This window comes from Silurus aristotelis (assembly GCF_946808225.1).
Source record: "Silurus aristotelis genome assembly, chromosome: 13".
NCBI lineage: Eukaryota > Metazoa > Chordata > Actinopteri > Siluriformes > Siluridae > Silurus > Silurus aristotelis.
The window spans coordinates 15,993,330-16,016,257 of NC_139586.1; the positions used below are offsets into that span (position 1 = coordinate 15,993,330).

General features: G+C 38.3%; 2 protein-coding genes across 22 annotated transcripts in view; one reads left to right on the forward strand and one right to left on the reverse strand.

The window, feature by feature from the left end:
* The window catches only part of rxfp3.3a2 (relaxin family peptide receptor 3.3a2), a 446,825-nt gene that overhangs the window by 410,661 nt on the left and 13,236 nt on the right, over positions 1–22,928 (reverse strand). The gene's annotated exons all lie outside the window — the stretch shown is intronic.
* neo1a (neogenin 1a) overlaps positions 4,879–22,928 on the forward strand; it is a 119,046-nt gene continuing 100,996 nt past the window's right edge. For 19 of the 21 annotated variants that reach the window (XM_083558698.1, XM_083558709.1, XM_083558699.1 and 16 more), the window contains exon 1: positions 4,883–5,543. In XM_083558698.1, the coding sequence (XP_083414824.1) occupies positions 5,459–5,543 (85 nt within the window). In that variant the 5' untranslated portion in view covers positions 4,883–5,458. Of the gene's footprint in view, positions 5,544–22,928 lie in introns of all 21 variants that reach the window. The other 2 variants (XM_083558705.1, XM_083558716.1) reach the window with 1 other exon arrangement.

The window sequence follows — 22,928 nt, forward strand, 5'->3', positions numbered from 1 at the left end:
GTGTAGCTGTGTGCAAGATGTGCAGTTTTTGTGCGATATAGGCATGTATGTACAAAACTATTAAAACTACTGTATATTAATAAAAGATGATTCATAAAAGATTATTCTTTATAATGATTCACTGAATAATAAGCTAGGAGTTAAAGAGCATTAGGGAGAAATTTAATTTGAACTTTCAGGACGGTGATAGGATGGGAAATAATCAGTTACATGGCTACACATTTCTCAGGGCTTTTGCTAAATGATTCCAGTTAGTATCATTTTTATCTCCACTGAACATTCAATCTAAATGATTGATGGCCAAATTTTTACTGTCACTTGTCCACTTATCAAAGAACACTATGTGTGCCTAGAGAAAGAACTGGGTGTGTGGCATATACAAGGGCACTTCAGTCTGTAGCACTAAAGAGAAAAAAATCGGTTCATCCTCCTGCTTTTAAGGATTCGGCTTCAACAACATCAGATCACTGATCAAAGAATCCTCTCAAATTAGTGTAATACTGAACCATGTCATTAAATCCAGCTACCTTGATTCATGTGCCTAAAAGACCGTCTCAAGGCATGTTGATGTTTTGGATTCATGGCAGTTGCATAGTCATGAATAAGAATTGCAGGCTTTTATATTGTTTCTAAGGATCCGCAAATTTGAATTTTTTTTCATTTTGCTAACCTGACACGATATTTGGTGTTTAAATCTTTTCCTTTATTAACCACAATGCAATTTGTCTACTTGCTGATAGTAGTGCCAATAAGATTTGGCTCTTTCTATCTAAAGACATTGATCCAGCAGAACTTGTCATGTAATCTGTCCAGCTCTCTCACCTCCTAAATACTCCGCTTCCATTGCATCAGATTTCATACTAATATGACAAGACCAATACAGTTTCCGACTCATAGATCTCTAACTAGCCAAAATAGTTGTATGTTGTATAGATGCATTGCATTCTGAAATATTGACAGGAAACAACACTGGAAAAATGTTGAGTGTGAAAACAAAAAAGATGGTGTCTTTCGTTTTTAGAAGTTAACAGCAAACCATGAATGTTACATCATATGCTTGATTAAATTAAACAACACTTTAATTGCACAAAATCTGTACACATTGGTAAGACACAAAACCTCTAACTTCTAATTGGTATTACAAAAAACACTGCCCCAATGAACAAATTAGCACAAATTGCTAAGCATTAGTGGTGGAAGAAGTACACAAACCCTGTACTTGAGTTAAAGTAGAGATACAGTAGGTAAAATATAACTCCAGTAAAAGTAAAAGTGTTACATTTAAACTTTCACTTGAGTAAAAGTACGAAGGAATTTAAGTATCCAAAGTATTATGATTTATTATGGCTATAATGTTCTATTATCATTTTTATCACAAGATTTTTGCTTAATCAACTCAGTTTATGTAAATAAGACTCTTATGTTATGTTATGTTATCTATTAATAGAATGATATTAATGAGTCAAACACTGATTGATTTCTATTACAATTATCAAGTACCCGACAGGTGTTGTGGAAAGTTCGAGTCAGGGGTTTCTTCCATCATTTATTCCTCTCGAAATGTTCTGCCTGATGTTTAGCTGATGCTGAACTGTATGTTTGTGCTTAGCAGATACCGCCAAGCTTACCCAGTTACGTTTTCATCCACTCATAAATAAAAAGGAACGAATAATTGAACACATGTAGTTAAGTCAAAAATAAGATATTTGACTTTGAAATGTAGTGACGTTAAAGCAAAAGAGTCCCTAAACGGAAATACTTAAGAACTACTTAAGTACAGTTAAGAATTACATTTACTTCATAACTGTCCACCACTGCAAAGCATATAATAAATACTTACATATTTCTATATTTATATCATAAATTACTCATGTGTTTCCTTTGGTTGATAGTGAAGATTTATTTTTTAAGGCTACTGGACCACGTTTCCACTAAATGCATCTTTAAATACACAAACTAGCTGATTATATAGCACGTAACTACAATTAAATATCTCAAACTGTGCCTTTGTCCAAACTAAACTAAAAAAACAAAAAAAGGCATGTTTGCCTTGACTTTACATAATTATTAGTTACTAATGATTTAAATTGCTTCTCAATTAAATATAGAAATAGATCAATATAATATTTAAAAAAACTAAAAATCTTGACACAAAAAGAAAGTTTAAAATCCACTTCACCAGCAGATGGCGATCTTAAGAGGTCACTATAATATACCAAGGTGGACAAATCCCTTCCAAATGTAAGCAAATTTGGAGGACATATTGACATCCCGAACCATCTAGAGACGTACCAGTGCCATTTGGATCCCACCTCATGTGAAGTTTGGACATTGGACCTTCTTGAGTGTTTAAAGGCTCTGGCATGGAGAAGCTGGTGTGGGAGATATGATGATCACAAATGTTGAGCTATTTTATAAGTGGCTCAGTAGCTCCTGGTTCCATAATCTCAAATAACTGTATAAAACATTGGTTATAATCTTAAATTCCAGTACTCATGTTAGTTCTCACTCTCCAGTGTTCTGTATTGTTTAAAGATTTATAATCACACTCTTGATATCACCAAAGGGTTCCCCTTTTGAGTCTGGTTCCTCTCAAGGTTTCTTCCTCATAACATTTAAGGGAGTTTTTTCCTTGCCACAGTTGCCATGGCTGCTCATCAGGGATAAATACACATCGTTCACCTTAACTGTTAAATTAAGCTGCTTTGAGACAATGCTAAACTTGACTTGACAGACAAAAAATATTAAAAGCCTAATCTCATAAACGACTAAATGAAATGCACAGAAAGCACAGCAAATCAAGCGCCATTTGCAAGTCGGTTAATGACATTAAAAAACACAACTGCATTTTATCAACAGCCTGCTGTTTTTTCTTAATGCAGCATAGCTGTAATCAGTGAACAAGACACAAATTAATGAAGAACACCAGTGTGTGCTATCACAGTGATTTCTACTCCACACTGCTCCCATGAACATTATAGTGTTTTCTCTACTCCCGTTACACCCATTCTACCTCCGGAAAGGCTTTTTAATTTGCTAATGAGATAAATGAAGTGTGTTAGAGCAGAGAAACACGTCTGTTTATAGTAAAGTCCAGGACCACGATTGGGAAACACTGCGCTGGGACGCTGTACCTTAATATTTTGGCTTATTAATGGTGTGAAAATGTAACTATAATAAAAATGGTGAGAAGTGAAATATAGATTTGATTAAACATATCTTGCCTTCAGCTTGTTTTATTCCAAAATAAGGTTACAGAGAAGTCCATTTCTACTGTAAGGACAGAGCTCACACACCTGAGATTGTGCTAGTGTCAATTTTCTAGATATGAATGTGTAGTGTAGAGTGGCAACATGCCACATTGTCATTTTTAGCAATTAATTTTTTTCAGTAGATTTTGCTGCAGCTGCTTTTGCTGGGTGAAAGAACTACAAACTAAAAACCATCCCAGATATCAAACATTATGCCACTATTGGTCCCTAAGTTCTGATTCACTCTATATGTAAACATCTGACCATTACACCCATATCTGCGTCTTCCTTCTACAGTCGGCACAGGTTGGACAATGTGTACAATTGCAGTCTACACATTGAGTGGCCTGCATCGTGCCTTTGAGAAGAATTTGAACACAAGACCTTCTCACCTGGCCTTAGTACCTAACCTGTTTCTAAACTGAATGAGCAAACATCCCAGAGAAGTGAAGCTTAATATAAAAGCAAAGTAGGGACTAAATCTTGAATGAGATGTTGAACAATCACATGTGGCTGTGATGCTTATGTGTCCACAAACTTTTGGCTATATAGTATAGACTGGCTAATAAATATTCCTGTTGACACTAATTTCCCAAACCAGATGCATGTAAAATGAATTATACTAAAATAATATTTATTACCCGTCATAAAATGCTACCTATTTAGAAAACGGGGACATTTCAGCAATGTGAAACTGTATTCAATCATTAAACTATGATTTACATTTCCATCAATTTGTGGTATGAGAACAAACTTTCGTTTGTCACTCAGATAAATCACTGGTCGGGCAAATTCAGCCTCACATCCAATCTAACGGCAAGTTATTTAGCAGTAGTACCAACCTGCTGCATAAACGTAGCTTCAGGCATCGCCTGGGTGGCCATAGAGAACACACAGTAAACTCCATAGAGAACACAGTAAACTCCCGCTTCACGTTTGTTGGATGAGTGTGAAAGATGGAATTTGGTAAATAGTAAACTAAATCAGATATCACACCTCTGCGATCGGAGTCAGAAAACATTCTGATATTATTTTGGTTGATTTTTTTCAATTGATTTTTATAAACGTATGACATTTGCTTGGTAGCTAATGTATATAACTTTCTTTTCGGCTTCTCCCGTTAGGGGTCGCCACAGCGGATCCTCCGCACGTTTGATTTGGCACATGTTTTTACGCTGGATGCCCTTCCTAACGCAACCCTCCCCAATTTATCCGGGCTTGGGACCGGCACTAAGAGTGGCTGGGGATGGTTCCCTGACCGGGAATCGAACCCGGGTCGCAGCGGTCGGAGCGCTGCATCTTAACCACTATATGTGAGGTAAAAAACATGACAAGTTCATAGGAAATACTTTACCCTTAATAATGCTACAACAGTGTGTGTTAATTGTGTGTTAACAAATACACATTTTAATTTATTGATTTATTTTATTAACAAAATGTCATATTTTGAGCTTAAAATGCAGTATTTTGGAACATTCTAGAGACATTAGTCCCTGTTATCACTTACTGTAAGCTATATGTTATATTCTGGCAATGTATGTATACTGTACTACAGGAATAGTGTACTTTATCATGACACATCTACTGTACCTCCCCTTGACTTAATTGAGCTGATGTTCTTTAATGCCGCAGTTTGCAACTCTCCATGTGAATCCATGTTCCGTGAGTAATACTCCAGTTCATGTTTTCCGGGAATCCCGGCTGAATTCTGCCCTTTCTACGCCGCTGTTGCGCTCTTACCCAGCCGGGGCATTTTGCTCAGATTGCTCTCGGGGTAAAAAAAAAAAAAAAAAAAAAAAACAGTTTCTGGTCGGCTTTCTTTTTGGGAACTCTACTTTGTCATATTGCTGAGCTTTGGTATTGTGTGTTCGCGATTCGCTCCACTGAATCGCACCACCGCCGGGATGGATTGATGTGATTTTGTGTGTTTTTTTCCGCCTCGCCTCTTGGAAGTTTTCGCTTCGTCCAGCAGCTCCTTGTTTCTCGGGGCGACTTGTTTGCGGACTGCCCGGCTCGCGGATGGTTCGGGAGGCGCGCGCGGGGTGAACTGTTTGATTGGGGAAGTGCGCGGGGTGAGTGAGGGGGTTTTACGGGGGGTCTCGGGTTTCGGAAGGGCCAGATTTTCAGCACGGACTTCACGGTTGGACTTTTTTTTTGGCCGTTCGGTTGGAAACGACACAAACATTTCTTGCCCGAGCTGAAAAGTGATGGCGGAGCGGGGAGCGCGCGTGCTCCTCTCTCTCCTCTGCCTCACCTCTGCGTGCTCGCTCGCGCCTGCACGCGCTCAGAAAGGTAAGTACGTGGACAATGCGTGCGTTTGGAGAGCAAATATGGTGGTTTTGTTTTGTTTTGTTTGAAAGCATAGCTTACTAAATGCGAAGCGTCCTGGAATGTCTGTCTCTCTGCTTAAAATCTAAACAGCAGCGCTGTGATTTTCACAGCTGTTACCATGTAGTGCTCATTGCTTCACGTGCATTGTTAAAGTTGCAACTTGCACGTGCAATGTTTTTATTATTATTATTATTTATTATCATTTAATTATTTTTGCACGTTGACAAAGAATTACAAGTGAGTTTTCTTCTGTGCAGTTTTTGTTTTGCACCAATACACATTCAAAAGTATTAATCTAATCCTACATCATTGGTCCATTTGATCAGAAAAACTAAATCCTAATTCACTAACATGCGTTAAGTGGTAGACAATCGACCTGTGATTTTTTTTAATATCTGTGTCCTTCTTTGATATTAGTAGAATAGTAGCAAGGTTATTTTTCATAAAGGAAATATTGGTATTGAAGTCTTACTGCTTACCTGTGAACTAGTACTGTAGGGCTTTTGTTAATATCATGATACATTGACTAGCATGTTTATACTATAATTTTATGAAGGAACCTTAATGTGTTGGTGTATGTATTAGGAATGCATGTACAGTGGGTTGGTCAGAGAGAACAATGAAACATGAGATATATGCGTGCTAAAACGTCTGTCTGCAAGAGATGATTACTTATGAATGACAAAACTCTCCTTGATAAACACAGAACACATGTTCATCCTGAGGAAAACTGTGCCGTAGAGCTTTTCTCTACAGTGGTTGATTAATGTGTGATTCTGAAAGAAAAAAAAATTCCTCATTTTGTTTCCATCTAATTGAAAATGTTAATCACATGAGGAAAAAGAACCCCAACAACCTTCTTGGCTGTTGCGTTTTTAAAATCACGTCTGATGTGGGGCTGTTTGCTAGTCTTGGCAAAAGATGAATAATCCGAAATGCCTTGTGTGAGGCTGATAGACGAGGCCCTGAATCCAGTCCGGGGACGTTTTGTGCTCAGGAGCTGATGAAAGCTGCTCTTCTGCACTAGAAGCACCGTGCCGTGCCGTGGTTAAAAGAAATCCAGGGCTTTGCTGCAGATCAGTACAAAAGAGAAGGTTTGGGGGTGGGGGGGTCTGGGTGGAACGGGTAGACTGTGTCTGGGAAGTAATAAAAGTGGGAGATTAAGGGGGAACCGGGAGTCCCTTTGGGAGTTTTGATTGGTTCCAGAGAATTGGCCAGGGATCCATGTGCGAGCAGCAAGTTTCAAATTACTAACTGTTGGGTGCCTGTCTGCAAATATCTGTTTATTTGAAACATGCCTTTGAGGTCTAATGTGAACCATAAGAAGTATTTTTAAAGTGTTAGGTTGCACATAGTTGACCCGGTTTGGACACTGCTATGTCCTTTTTGTTTTTGGACCGTAAAGAAAGAAAAAACGGTCTTGGTTTTGCAGGTCTTGCTGGTGTTTTATGACTGTTTATTGAAAATCCTACTTTGATTCTGTTTTATTGGTTTAACCCTCGGATTGTAGAACACTTCCTTTAAAAACGTGTTATAAATGTCTTACCTCTTACTTACACATCATCATTTCTATGATATGCAATACATTTTGCCTTAATACGAAACATGGCGATTTAACGTGTTTTTCCTGTTGCATACTACAAATAAAGTTCGGGTTGTATATTGTATTTCTTTAATGCAAATGTCAGAAAAAAATATTTGAATGATGACTAAAGTTACCCATTAATGCAAAACCGTTTGATTAGTCTATAAATTCATGACTGAGTCCCAATTTTGGCTAGAGCTACCCTTTAACAGACGTGTTTTGGATTTGAAGATAAACGCACGTTTCTCTTTTTTTTGGTCATGTTGTTAGTATTTTAATTTGATGAGATGTCAATAAAATGAAAAAGATTAGAAAACTATAATTTCTGACTGACTGTCATTTTTTTAATATACACACGTTCTGTTAACTGAAATAATTTCAGCCAGCACCCAGAAGTCCACCAGTTGACCCATCCCCCCCCCAACCACCCCACGGATCCTAGACCATTGGTAGTGGGCCATTTCAATGTCAGCCATTTCTGATGCTATTTTTCATGATATTCCTGTTAGGCAAGCACCATATATCACTTGTTATTAGTGTTATAATATTAGCCATCGGCTATAAGGATTATGCAGAAGGCTACGAAATGCAAATGAGCTCTTTAAAATGGGCTTTCAATTTATTGCAGATTCAGTCACAGTCGTAATATGTAGCACCGGATATAATCTATATATCTGCTGTATAAAAATGTGCATGATATTTGAAATTGATGCATTTTATGCATATGTTAATGTCTGTTTTGTGATACAGATTTAAATGAGGCTAACTTGTATTTAATTGGGGCTGATTGCAGTGAAGGATAATAGTGTTTGCTACAAGCTCCCATGCCTTTCTTGTGTCCCTCTGAGCTTGTTTTTGTTAGTCGAGTAGATGTTCAGCATGTATCAGGTTTTGTGCTGGATGATTTTTCTCTTTTTGACGTGCTTTGGCTTCTTTGTTGAATAGAGTCCGTAATGGGCTGTTACCATCATTATTATACGTCATGATAACCGATCCAGCTGTATGTTTTCGAATGTCATAAAACCAGATCAAATATCAGTGTAATAAATTTAGACTTGTCGGCAAGTGAATATTTCTGGAGGCAGGGCAAGACAATAACCCCCAGCAGAGATGCATCCTTCGGTTTGCTTTATTAATTTAGATGGACAATATGCTTTTGGCTAATTGCCTAATATGCAAATGATGGCTTGCAAAAAGAATTTTTAATTAACCATGATTGACAGTGTGTGATTATTTGTCCCGATGGACAGTAGGACTCACTGGCAGGAAGCCATGTCGCATTTTTGAGGAAAAGAGATACGTGCTGGTCAACTACAACTCTCTAACCTCGAGAGCTGTCCATCTTAGTTAGAATCGGGTTGAGGGATGGGTGGAGTGGGGTGGAGGTTGGCATTGGAACATAGACATGGTAAGTATAAATATCAAGAGACTGGTGCTCTTTTACTTGAGCAAGGAAGCTTAATGGATAAACAAAAAACGGAATCTGTGCTGAGGCTAAAACTGCATATGGGGAATTTTTATTTTACCATGTATCCTTTTGGCATACTGAATTGGACAAATCGTACAACTAAGCAGTTCAGCATTAGGGGTGCCCCTCAAGGGCCTAGTAGTGGATCACTTATGTTTGAACTTACAAATTTTCCATTGCAAGCACAGAATTTTAAGCACTGAGCTTTCATTGCTGTATTGTTAAGAGATTACTGAAGTTCGTGGTTCAAGCATAGGTCAACTATGTCAACTTCCGCATTCTAACTACAAAGACTCTGCTAATGGCTTTTAAGAAGAAACAACTCTCAAAAAAAACATTTATTTATTTATTTATTTTTTCTTTTGTTTAGGAAATGTTCTATTGGGATGCATTGATTACAATTTCTGCTCAACATGGTTATGCTTGATTTGGTCCTACATTTAGAATGTTTTCCCATTCTGCTATCAAGCTTTCTTTTTTATTGTGCAGCAAAAAATAGCCCAGGTGGTCACATGGTTGGTGACTAACATTCCTGTATGAGTTAGTATCTGGGTTTATAGTAAAATTTGAGAGCTTTTGAAATAAGCAAGGTCTAGTGTTGCTGCCTAATGGCTCCAAGATACTCTGTCTAAGCTTGGGTTTCTGTTTGTTTGGAGTTTTGCATGTTCTTTCGATGTCTTTCTGGGGTTGCTCCCTGTTCTTTGGTTTCCTGACACCTTCCAAAATCACACCAGTGGTTGATATGCTTGAGCGTGTATGTTGTGCCTTGTGATTGGCTAGTGCCTCATCCAGTGTGTATTCCTATTTCATGGTGAGTGTGTCTGGGATGAGCTCTGGATCCCCCACAACCATGACTGGTATAAAGTGGTTATTGAAGATGTATGAATGAATGGAACGAATAAAGAAAATGTTTGAGATGAGTTGTCTCTTCTATGCCAGTTTGGTTCCGGCTTGAACAAGCTCAATGGCAGCTTAATAAATAATGATTATAATATTAATAGACAGCAACGAGATGTTGGCATCATCTCTGGTGTCTTCAGCAACTGGCATAAGTTGCACTGTGTAATTGATGGCTGGAAAATTTGTATCCTCAAAATTTAGAACAAATGCTTGCACACTAAGAATGCAAGTGTGTGGTTGTGTTGTTGTTTTGCCTCCTTTCAGTATTGGGTGGTAGTTTGATAGTTACCCCCTCCCCCATCTTCAACAACTACAAATCAGTGGTCTTTCTTGTGGCTGTTAATTGTAGCACTTTGGCTTGTTGAGAGGGTGAACCTCTACCACCATGTCCCCTGCCAGCTTTCAGCAGCTGGCACAGATTATGGTGCTTGTGAGCTGTGAAAAGTCCTGCTTGGTGGAGCAAAGCCTGGCCCTGACTGAATTTAGGTAATTTTCCCTGCTTCCCTGGAGATGATGAAACGGTGCTGAGCAAATCTTTCCTTAAAGTTAAAATTGGACTGGAGGATATGATGGAAGCACTTCAAAGCTCCATAAACCCATAAAATGTTGTCTGTCTTTTTAGTGCAGTGGCACGCCAAATAACATGATGAGCAGGTTATAGTTTCAACACTACGCTTCCCGGGTTACATACCTTGACCAGGACAACAATACTGTGAGGGTTTATCTTATTTATTTTTGGCAGAGAGCCCAATCTCATTCAATTCTAAAGTAAATAATAAGGACCTGGCAAACTGTAAATCACCCTAATTCGATTTCCCGATGCCTTCTGGCAATGTAGATCCTCTTCAGCAGAGCATCTTGTTTTTATCTGTCTCTTTGGATACATTCCAAGAATCTGCATTACGAATTTTAAGAGGACAGTCAGGCGAACACCCACTATCAGTTGGCGATAATTATTTTGCTGTACATGAACCAGAACAAAAGTAAACATAAACCCAGATCATCCAGATGAAAGCAGTTTGTAAGGTCTGGTTTAGAATGCTTGTATCCATTAAACACTTAAAAACCATTTTACTTGCATACTTTGCTGCCTATCTCTTTTCCACCATGCAAAGGAGGCCTGGCAACTAGTAGCAATGCACCAGATTAATTAGTATTGTTCTCCCCCCTCCACCAAACTCCACTTCTCGTGTATCATCACTCCTGAAAAGAGGACTGGAATTTTGTTTCTGACCTGCTTTCCAAGTTGTAGTTAATCTTTGGACAAACCCATGGGTGTTCAGTCTGTTGTTCTTGTCATGTTAGAGGCAAAAGAAATGACCTACATTTTATGGATTCAGAGTTTTGGGTTGTTTTCTGCATCTAAGACACGGTCCGTAATTGAACGCTTCGAAGCTGGTTTCTCCAAGATTGGCTTAGATAGGTCAGGCGCTTCGGCAACATGTTGATGCTAGCATTAAAGTCACACAACATATCAGCAACATTCCCAGATAATTCCAAAATCTTTAAAGCCTCATTGTCAATGAAAAGAGCTGGAATAAATACAAATAAACAATGACAATGATGAAAATAGGTCATGGCAAAATGCTAACTCTTGGGTGCAGTTTTTCTCTTTTAGAATTACTGATTTATGAAAACGATTTTGCGTAATCTAGGATTTTTGGAGTTGTTGCACTTACCAAGACAACTGGTTTTTAAGGTGTAAAACCTAAATGCATTGTATAATTCTGAAACTGAGGTCATTTAACTGCTATTGTTAGAAATATCACCTTACCTTTTTTTTAACAACAAGTAAAATGAACCTCAAAATTCAAAAAACATATTTGGTATTCTCAGAAGTTCTGTGAAATTTCTTTGAACGTGAACTTTTGAAAGAATATGATAGAAAATTAAGCCAATCATTTTTTCATAGTAGAGATACAACTATTTTTTAGGGTTTAATGCATATAATCATAAAATTATAATCATAACATTTCTAAAACAGATTGCTTATACACTCGCTCAAATGATATTCAAACAACAGAATTGGCTAGTATAAAATATTGAATTGGCTCATTTAAAAAGATCAGTAGGCCTAAGTCGATATAGCTTATGTGTTAAGCGATGTACGTATAATGCATCACTGTTACTGTACCCACCATGCAAAATAAGCAGCTGCTCTGTATACAGGCTTAACAAATCAGAGCCCTAAGATCACTGAAAATGACTTAAGTGTATCCATTCAACAGTGTTGGGAAGCTTTTGACGGGCGCTGCAGTGGCCCACCCTTTAGAACAGTGGAAAGAACACTTAGTGCTGTAGGGTGTGGGGTCCATGACTGAGGAAGAATTGTGAGTGGGTTAAACACTCTGCCAGCCTGCCAGAACTCAGCCTGTGGCTCTTGGCACCTCCTGATGTGCTAAAGATCTCCGCTGTGCTGAGGTTGGCAGCTGGTTTATCTCAAAAGTCCAGAAAGGGTCCGCTGTACAGCCTGGCTCCAAAAGCAAACACTTTGCTCTTATTCACTTATAGGATCCAAGGAGGCAAAGTAGCACACTGGGATTTAACCAAAATATAAAACTTTTTGAATTGATTTTTTTTTTTCCCCAACTGGCAGGAACATACTGCTTCAAACACTGATATAAATGAAGGTTAATCTAAATCCAAGCTTTATGAATTTCTGATTAGATAATTTTTAATTGACAGACTCATTGAGTATTTGAGATGTAAACATGACCATAATCTACACAAAAACAAACAACAACAAAAAAAAAACAGGATATTTTTTTGTAGGTGACTCCCCTCAGGGCTCGTGAGGCAGACGGTTTTAACAACAGGAAAAAGGTCTGCTCTGTAATTCCTTTTGATGGTCTGTGTTCAAATTATCTTGGCTAATGAACCTTTCTGAAAGAATTCTCAAGTCTGTGGGTTGCTCATGCTTCTAGAACGTCCTTCCTTTTGAAACCAGCGCACCGTGTGGTACAGCCAAGGTGAACTTGCAGTCTGAAATTGCTGAGGTGGACAGAGAACTGTTTGGGAGGTGTGCGAGATCCTCCCGAGTCTGTGCTGATCCTGATGGAGCTAATAGGAGTCAGAGAGCGTGTGGGGACTGCATATTACAGCCTCTTAAATGCACAGCTGTCGTGTAATTGAATTTCTCATCTCACACCGTGCTTACTTAGGGATAAATGCAAACACTAAAAGGTTTACAGAGGAAAATTAAATTATAATGGAATTCGCCCTCGGTTTTGTTTATTTTTGCCCTGGTGACTTTTAGTCGCACGATTCATTTATGCGGCGCGTCTTTCATCGATGTGCGTCAACCGCGTACGTGACCCCGCGTTGTTCAAAGCGTTCCAAGTCATTATTCATTGGTGTTTATGGGACCATCACGGGGGCCTGGTTTAATGTCTGTGGTGGGCTCGGGTCATACTTCTGCTGTGCATGCACAATGAGAGCCAAAGTGTTTCCTTTGGTTTTAGGGCATAAGCAAAGGCGTGATGGAAAGCAGCTGTCCATACTCCCTCTCACTCCTCGGCATCTGACCTCCAAACCCCGACCCCTGACCTGTGGTAGATTAGGTTTGAGCCGCAGGAAAATTAGGACGCAGGAGACAAAGCCAGCACGAACACCTGCAGAGTGGACTTGGCATTCCAGCACTGGACTCATGGACATGTCCCAGGACCTCAGGGGTACATGTTTTTGATGAGCTGAAATGCCATTAAGGTGGGAAGCCAGCTGCGAGTGTAAAAGTTTAATGAGTTCTCTAGAAAGAGAGTCGGGCACAAGAATTTATCTACTTGAAGCCTGTGCTGAATACTTTTTTAATATGCTAAACGAATGGACTGAATAAAATGACACCTGAAGTTCACTTCTTATTATTTTCCTGGGATTGCTGAAACATTATTTGGAATGAGCATGAATAATTGAATGAGTAAATGTGATTTAATGTCTTGCTACGATTGGCGAAATAATGTCAAATTTTAAGATTCTTTAGAGAAGGTTTTTTATTTGTATGAGGTCATGGATGATGTTTTTATCTACTTCTATCTTTTCTGAGCAGCAGTAGATCAGGAGGTTGTAAAGTTGATTTTATATATACATTTGCATTAATTTTTTTCACAGCTCCATTACATTTTCTCTGCCTTTCTTCTCTTGTGGTTCTGCCTTTTGGTGCTGGAGCTGAGCAGAAGCTTCCTTTTTTCCTAATAGAAAAACAAGGACTGAATTAAGTTAAGGCACTTCTTTGTGATCAGGTATAGATTTTACCTTGAGTCTTGAATTGTAAAAGAAAATGCAGTGATTTTAAAAAACAGTCAAAAATAAATAATAATAAATGGGTAGTCATGGATATGGTTAAGGGGGGCCACACATCAGCCCATGCCCGAATGGTTCTCAGCCAGGTTGGATAGTGAATGGGGTCAGGGATCAAGGGCTGTAAGTGAGTCCAATCTGACTCCTGTAGAATGTTCTGATAAAACAAAGACTGCAGGTCTTCTTTCTCATGCCATGATCTTTACATTCCAGGATTTCAGGGAGCCTGTCTTTTCTTCTTATATTGAATTATGTTGAATGAACCTTATGTGTAATCCCCAATATTTATTTTTTTAGATTACCATAATCCCTGTTGTTGAAATATAGATAGTGTTATTTTGATTGTTTAACTTAGTATTGATGTTCACACTCAGTAGCAGTTTTGGTGACTTAATCTTCTGTGCAGTTTTTATAAAGTGGGAATTAGGGAAGAGAAAGCAGAATCCCTTTCAATCACTTTTAATTAGAACTTGGTGACTTTTTTCATTGTGGTTTTTGGCCACCACTGTATTGATAATATTTCCCAAAGGCAAACAACTGTGTGAAATGCAGGAAGCCATTAGTAAGCCATGGCCCCATGTCTCTCGCCGCTGTGTAAATACTGCTTCCTTCCACTCCTTCTTAACCAGTATGAATGGGTTTAGTGGTAATGATAATAACAGCAGGAAATGAGCACTTGCGCACCAGAAGCCATGCACTGGCTTTGCCTGACATTTGCCAAAGAGGTGACTGTCTCGGGACTAAAATAACAAAGTCCCGTTGAGTGGACAGCGGACTCGATGTTGATCTTTTTTTTCTCCACCAGCAGATTAAATTACTGTAAAAGAAGAGTGGCAGGGTTTCATTGTTGATTTAAAGGAAGCACATAGACTCGTCTCTCTGGTTTTGTTTTGGCCTTTATAAATTGTTTTTATATATTAACCTCTATTTGACCTAGTTGTAGGGTTACCTCAGGTAGTTATGCCTGGTTTGGCCTCATCTTCAGGTATTTGGTAGGATAAAAAAATTTTTTTGTTCAATCATCAGCATCTCTTAGAGAAAGAAAGCCTGTTTTTTTTTAACTCATTCTAAGAAACTGCATAACCCTTGTCATTTTTTCCCTTCCTTTTTGGATTTATTAATTTCTGTAATTTTAATAATGTTCTTGCTATTAGGCACAGTGGATTTTAGACTTTTGAGGAGTGATTGATCTGATTCAAGTTAAGATTTATCCCTCTTGAAATGGAATTACACAAGATCAAAAATTTGAAATGTAATTGTCGAGTTTTCATAGTTTTCCTTTAACCAGGAATACATCTTGGTTTTGATCAGAATAGATCATGGCACATTTATTTCTTCTGGACAGAACCGTGTGTGGTTTTGTCACTGACCGTTTATTCATTTAATAGTTGTATGTTTAATTGCAGTTAAGTGATTTTTGGCCCGTGTGCTGTGCTTGGAACTTCCCAGAGGTACATCAGAAATTGTGTCCTTTGGGGCAGAATTTCAATCAGTGCTTGTTTTATTGTTGGGATGATGTGTTCTGTTCATCTGAAGGAGACTGGGTGATGAAATATGCTGCATGACCAATCGGGATCTCATTTGAGGTTCGTTTATGTGTTCTTTAAGTCCCAGGGGGCACATCTGAAACCACTGCCTGCTGGGCTTGCATTCAATTTGTTACATCATGAATCAAGTCGTAGACTGGATCAGGAACAGCGTATATTTTACCTGGTTCTCCTTTCTGCTTTGCTAAGTGCTTTGCTTTGCATCTATCATCTTGTGTTTTTGTACCACTTCATCATCTGGTGTCGCACGGCCCAAACCTCATGATGTTGGATTGGTCTGGCTGCAATGGCGCCATTGTTGATCTAGTTTTTGTCACATAGCAAGACCTGAAGCTTCTTGTTTATAAAAGTCAGTATTCTCCAACAGACTAATATTTTCCAGGCATTTACTGTAATGTGTGATGAAATTACCAAATGTGGTTCTGTATGCTTTGTGTTTACAGGAAAAAAGCAAGCTGCCTTCCATCTGGTGTACCACCTCAATCTCGTATTGCTTTAAAACAGTTACAAATCAGCAGTAAAAAAAAAAATAGCAGCGAATGAAAAATGAGTGCACTGCAGAGACGCATGGCCGTGAAAAGGCCACCTTACATAAAGACGGACCATCCAATCTTGGTTTGCTATTAAGTCTCAGCTCTACCATCGGAGCACATTATATCCATCTCTCTTCACAGTTGATTCACATTAATAATTGATAGTGCTTTCTTCCCTCATCCTGCGCTGTCAAAACGTTTGCTTCTCCGCCCTTCCCCCAAATACATCTCTGCTCGGCTCCCATCAGGTTCCCAGCCAGCATTCGCAGTGTGTGTAGATCATGCTCATGCATTTCTTTTTTAGACTAAACCAAATTAATCATAGCCATTGTATCAAAGTGCCAGTCATATTTGGTGTCTTAGAAAGATGATTTATATGCACCCTTTGTTAAGGGCTGTGAAAACAACGCCCCTGGACACAGTCTTGCTGTGTAGGGGCACCACACTTCTTTTTCCTCCCTCCATTCTCCTTGTCATACTCAATAGATGCATTTTGAATGCTGTGCAATCAAGGCTTTCAGCAGTGGTGTGCGTAGCATCATGTGATAATTTTCTCTGAAGACTGCAAGCCATGCCAGCCATATAATGTGCGAAAAAACCTCCTGCTGTCTCAGCATACTACTGAGGATGCTAGATGAATGGGGAAAAAGGTGTTTTTTCCAGGGGCTATAGAAAACTGAGGCGGTTTTTCCACCAGTCCAATCCAGTTGTTACATTTACTGTTGCAAATACAAAAATTTCCATACCCAAGTTATGTATTTGTTTCCAATTACATTCCTCTGAAGGTTGTGGAGTGTGGACTAACAATGGCCCGTAATAACCCCACTTTCCCATATATAACCAAAACTGACAAATGGGCTTTTGTATTTCTTTTTTTTTAATGAAACATGCATTCAGCTGCCTTTTTTTAATACTTTCAGTGCTAAAAGTAGGCTCTGAAAAGTAACTTTACTTCTGCTGCAGTAGCAGGACTGCTGGGGGTGAAAGATGGTAGAAACCCATGAAGATTTTAATGGTTATAATGGGAATTATTGGTGTTAATGGGAGCTGTAATGGACCCTGTTGGTCCCTAATGGTAGTTTGTTGCTTTATCTTGGTGGCAATTTACATCTGACACTATTAAGCACAAACAGAAGAACTTTTGCAACTTTTGATGTACTTTTTTCCCCTATTGATGTACCTACTTAACATCAATAGGGACCATTAGTATCTCATCAATCCTTCCGATGCATAGAGATTAAATGATGCACACAAATACTTGAAGTAATGGAGACTATTTTATAATGAGGGTTTGTCATTGGTGGAGCGATCTCTTTGAATTACTTAGATTTTTATTGTTTTTGTTTTAGTTTTTATTAGAGAGCTCTCTGTAAGAAATCCACATAAAGACACTGAGGCAAAATTGACAAAACAGCATGTAACTTGAGTTCAGGGGGCAAACTATAAGTGAAAATATTTTGCTATATGCTTCATGCTAATCCATGATAAAATCTTTCTTGGTTCTTGTGTCCACACTGACTGATAAAATCTAGCTTTGATTACCACCTGATTCTCAACTCAATTTGAACACACACAAAACACTCACTACAAATGTGAAGTCTGCAATCAGTTCACTAGAACATTAGCTAACATTAGCAGAAGGACGATAGCAATGATAAGTTCATTAATAACTTCTTTACTTCTACTATTTGATCATTTTTAAATGTTGAAAATTAACATGAATGTAGTAAATATGAAGTAATACAAGCAACATACTACAGTGATGACATATTTAGTGATTTATCATTGCTAATATTAGTTAAAATTAACTTACCCTGCAAATAAATTCTTCAAGAATGAATTTAGATCCTTCAGTCAGCTTGGAGTGCTTTGTTGCTTAGAATTAAACTAGACAGATCTTTAAAATGTTGTCTCTGTAGGATTGAAGATGCTATCTTAATGCCAGATATAATTAAAATCTGCATTTACATACTTTAAAAGGAAGAATAGCAGGGTTGGTAGATTATATTTGACTGTTTTGTATGTAAACATTTTAAGCATTTTCACAAGTGGACTTGACATTCTCTTGATATCAGCATTGCTAAGACTTCACAATTGTTTGTTGTTGGTCTTGGGTTTAACTGTGATTAACATGTTTGCCAGCTTAGCCAAATGTGTATTTGTGAACATGTCCAGTTGAGAGTTCAAAAACATGTTCCAGGCTGGGAAACAGGACGATGGTGGCTTTTGCTTCTTGTCTGTTGGCCACATCTTAAACTTCTGTTCTTAACCCTAGACACTGATGTGCTCTGGATTATTTTGTTTCTCTATATAATGTGATGTGTGATTTTATAAAAACTAGAGAACATAAGGTAATGTTTTTATCTTAACTGAATATAAAAATTGTAAAACATGGCAGGCAATATATTTATATTAAACCACAGTTCCCCTGGTCCTTATTGGTCACAAGGTGTTGATGAATTTTTGGTTGGAGTTTTACTATAATGTCAGTCTTTGATTTACCTGACAGTTTTAGTATTTTTAAGCTTCTGTGGTATAAGCAGAATCAATTCTGTGCTTTACAGTACGAACAGTAATCTCAAAAAGGGATTATTGTTTCATATAACGCTAGCAATATATAGTTTTACAATCGTAATACATATTCTCTCTCTCTCTTTTTTTTTTTTTTTAAGAAATGTACCATGATGTGGGTTTTTTAAATCATATTGCTTTGCCTTATGTCATGCATTTTAGTTAAGAATTTCACCTTCTAACTGGATGCAATTGAGACTCCTTTAAATTGAATGCAGCATCAGATCTTTTCTTAGAGGCTTCAAGAACCTATAAACCTGAAATACCTGAATCCTGATTAATCTCTCTGGCTATTAATCATTGTGTTGTAATGGTGACTTCCAACTGCGACATAACAGCCCCTCTGTCAGTCGTTAGGATTAATGCATGAGCTCATAGTTACTCTGTGATGTATGGGCAATATATGAAAGTGGAAAACATTAGGATGTTTTGAAAGCATTCTTGTCATACAATTTTCTCATTAATATTATATGTGCTTATGTTATTTATGCCCTGATGAACAAATAATTGCACTGTGACCAGTGAAGGATGACATCTTGAATCTCCCGAATCCAAGTGTGTACAGAAATGACATGGTTAGGGATTGACTCGGAAAGAAAAAGCAGCCGATATTGCGTTAGTCATCAGACATGTGGTTGATTTCCACCCGAGGGAGATACTTGAAAGCTGGCGAGAAACGCTTCGCGGATGCGTCATTTTGCACGGGTTGCAGTGTGGCTTGAGAAAAATCTTTACCTGTCCGATGAAAATTATATTAAAATGTTTTTTGGAAGGATATTATGCTTTTTCTTGGAAAGGGAGAGGTTTGGAGGAGGTGTAAAGATTTTAGCAGGCTTCTAATTACTGTAAAATGTTATGCCTTTTAAAGAGGTATGCCACAAAGGAGTTCAGAGTTTTATGCTCTTTAATTAAATTATCGCTCTGTGGTCGGAAAATCTTTACATATACATGAAACCCCTCGATCTTAATGTATATATTTTTTGCAGTTTAACAATTCGTGCTTTTAGCTTTATTTCTCTTTCGAAAAAGTTCAAGTAAATGAAACATGTAAAGCAAAAAAAAAAAAAAAACTTAAAATGTGTAAACGAAGTAAAACAGTTGTGATTTGTCAAAATGCAGCTGTAATTACATTGCTTTCTTTTTTGTGCTGAGCTACGGGAATATCACAAACAGCTTCTTCAATTTTAGGTTTTCTATGTAGCCTGCAATAATATATATATTTGTTGCTGCGGGAAATGAATTCTGATTGTGAGACTGATTTGTGCTTGCCTTGCAGCTTACTTAAAGAATGCTATCCTTTATTTTTTTTTGTGCTAGAAAAACAAACCGTTGTACATTAGATCGGGGGTCTTAAAACGTAAGCATTCTTGATTTTTGCTCAAGTCTTTATGCAGACTTTTCCCTCTACATTTTATGCCCACTTGTTCTTTTGCTGGTATTTACATCACTCTATGCCTCCATATATAGTTCATAACTTAGAAAGCCACATTTGGCCTTTCATATGATTTTCTTTTTTTTTTTTTTTTATTGCTGGAAGATATACTCATATCAGGTCTTTATTCAGTACACTATCTATCAGTGTTGCTCCAAAATGTTTAATGCTATGTGACCTAAGCGACCTATAATATCTAGAGGATGAACGATCAAACCATGTACTATACTCCATGAAATGTGGCATTTAAATCTTTAACTTAAGAGAGTATGAAGATGGCCAACCCATGTGTGCGGTATTGGTATCGGCAAGTGTGGTCATTGAAAATGAGAGTGTGGTGCCATGAATTATTCTCCTACAAACGGATATGTGTGAATTTGGGGCATTCTCAGAAATTGTTGCACCTGACAGCACTTATTTATATGAGCACTGAGACGTGTTCTCTGCCTTTGTTCTGGCTGGCCAGGGTCTACACTTTGCTGATGATTGAAGGTGGAATTCGATTATTAATTGTCAAGGTTTGCTGATACTGTCTGCCAGCTCGAGTCAGCCATCCTCAAAACTTTAGATGTTTTTTAAACAAAATTGCATGAAACATTAAAGAGTTATGCTGTTTTTCAGTCACCATGTTTGACTATAAATTAAGAGACTATGGGCGCTATTGTTCACCCTCCCATTTGTAGTCGCTGCAATAAATCTCTCAGTATTTGCATAAAATAAAGCTTTCTGAACTTTACCACGTCACCGAACACACCCAGTCATTAACTGTGTCAGAGTTGTGTTTTAGGAAGTCGCCAGCCTTTACTGAAAATGTCTTACATATTACATCATATGTCGGTTTGAAACCCACAGCATTACATTCATTCTGACCTGCCTTAGTCTGTGGCCTGTCTTATTACTTTAGTGCTACCTTGCATGTGTGAAGGTCCCCGCCCATGTCTCACGCTGCCCTCCCCTCTCTTTAACTGTACTCATTCCTGCCCATGGGGCTCCATAAATATCATTTCATCCAGTAGAGCCGCTGACACAAACCAAAGGGTCACCATAAATAATTCATTCTCGGTCCTGGCTCCCTGTTTAGGAATTCACACCACATGGTCTTTACAGTCCAGGCATGGGGCCAGTATGAGATTCTTCAGCGCGTATTCATGTGCGTGCTTCTTATAGCACGGCTGTACACCTTTGCTTCAAAGAAGCCTTGATCTCTGCCACTCGTTTACTTTGCAATCCAGATCTTCTCTCAACCTGTGTTTCCCTGCTCGTGTTTATGTTGCTAACCGCTTTCATATCAAGCAGGTGTTCATAGCTGCGCACTTCAAAAGTCGCATTGGGTTTTTCCTTTTAGGTTTCTTTTGATTTCCCCCCCTTTTTATTTTAATCATATCTATTTGGTGTCGGATCACCTTGCGTATTGTCTCTGGGGATTGAGTGACAGTCTCGGGTATGCGAAGTATTTCTTCTGACGTTGTACAGCTCGCAGACATGCTTTGCTGAGGAGGAGGGGATCTTTTCGACTAATCTCAAACTTGCAGAACTGCACTAGTGGTTTTATTATTCCTCAGAACCATCACATTAAGTAGTTCTTTAAAAAATATGCAATGTCATTAGAGAATGATAGGAAATGTTCAATAAGAGTTGAGTAGTTGATCATTTTCCAATAACAGCTTATTGCTGCTTACTGCTTTTTCTTCTACTTCAGCAGTTTTCCAATGTTTCTTTTTTCTTTTCACCTTTATTGTTGGGTTTACTGTTTTAAAACTGTTTTTAGTTCCTGTTAATACTTGCATTTATGGCAAAACAGTCTGTTTTTTTTTGTTACCTGAAATAAAAATAAATAAGCAGTTTGTTACCACATCAAATCTTTTCAAGAAACTTTTACAAAGCACTGATGCTCTTTCTCTCTTTCTCTTTCTCTTTCTCTTTCTCTTTCTCTTTCTCTTCTCTCTCTCTCTCTCTCTCTCTCTCTCTCTCTCTCTCTCTCTCTCTCTCTCTCTCTCTCTCTCTATCTATCTATCTATCTATCTATCTATCTATCTATCTATCTATCTATCTATCTATATATATATATATATATATATATATATATATATATATATTATACAGTGAGGAAAATAAGTATTTAAACACCCTGCTATTTTGCAAGTTCTCCCACTTAGAAATCATGGAGGCGTCTGAAATTGTCATCGTAGGTGCATGTCCACTGTGAGAGACATAATCTAAAAAAAAAATTCAGAAATCACAATGTATGATTTTTTAACTATTTATTTGTATGATACAGCTGCAAATAAGTATTTGAACACCTGAGAAAGTCAATGTTAATATTTGGTACAGTAGCCTTTGTTTGCAATTACAGAGGTCAAACATTTCCAGTAGTTTTTCACCAGGTTTGCACACACTGCAGGAGGGATTTTGGCCCACTCCTCCACACAGATCTTCTCTAGATCAGTCAGGTTTCTGGCCTGTCGCTGAGAAACACGGAGTTTGAGCTCCCTCCAAGGATTCTCTATTGGGTTTAGGTCTGGAGACTGGCTAGGCCACGCCAGAACCTTGATATGCTTCTTACAGAGCCACTCCTTGGTTATCCTGGCTGTGTGCTTCGGGTCATTGTCATGTTGGAAGACCCAGCCTCGACCCATCTTCAATGCTCTAACTGAGGGAAGGAGGTTGTTCCCCAAAATCTCGCAATACATGGTCATCCTCTCCTTAATACAGTGCAGTCGCCCTGTCCCATGTGCAGAAAAACACCCCTAAAGCATGATGCTACCACCCCCATGCTTCACAGTAGGGATGGTGTTCTTGGGATGGTACTCATCATTCTTCTTCCTCCAAACACGTTTAGTGGAATTATGACCCAAAAGTTCTATTTTGGTCCCATCTGACCACATGACTTTCTCCCATGACTCGTCTGGATCATCCAAATGGTCATTGGCAAACTTAAGACGTGCCTGGACATGTGCTGGTTTAAGCAGGGGAACCTTCATTGCCATGCATGATTTCAAACCATGACGTCTTAGTGT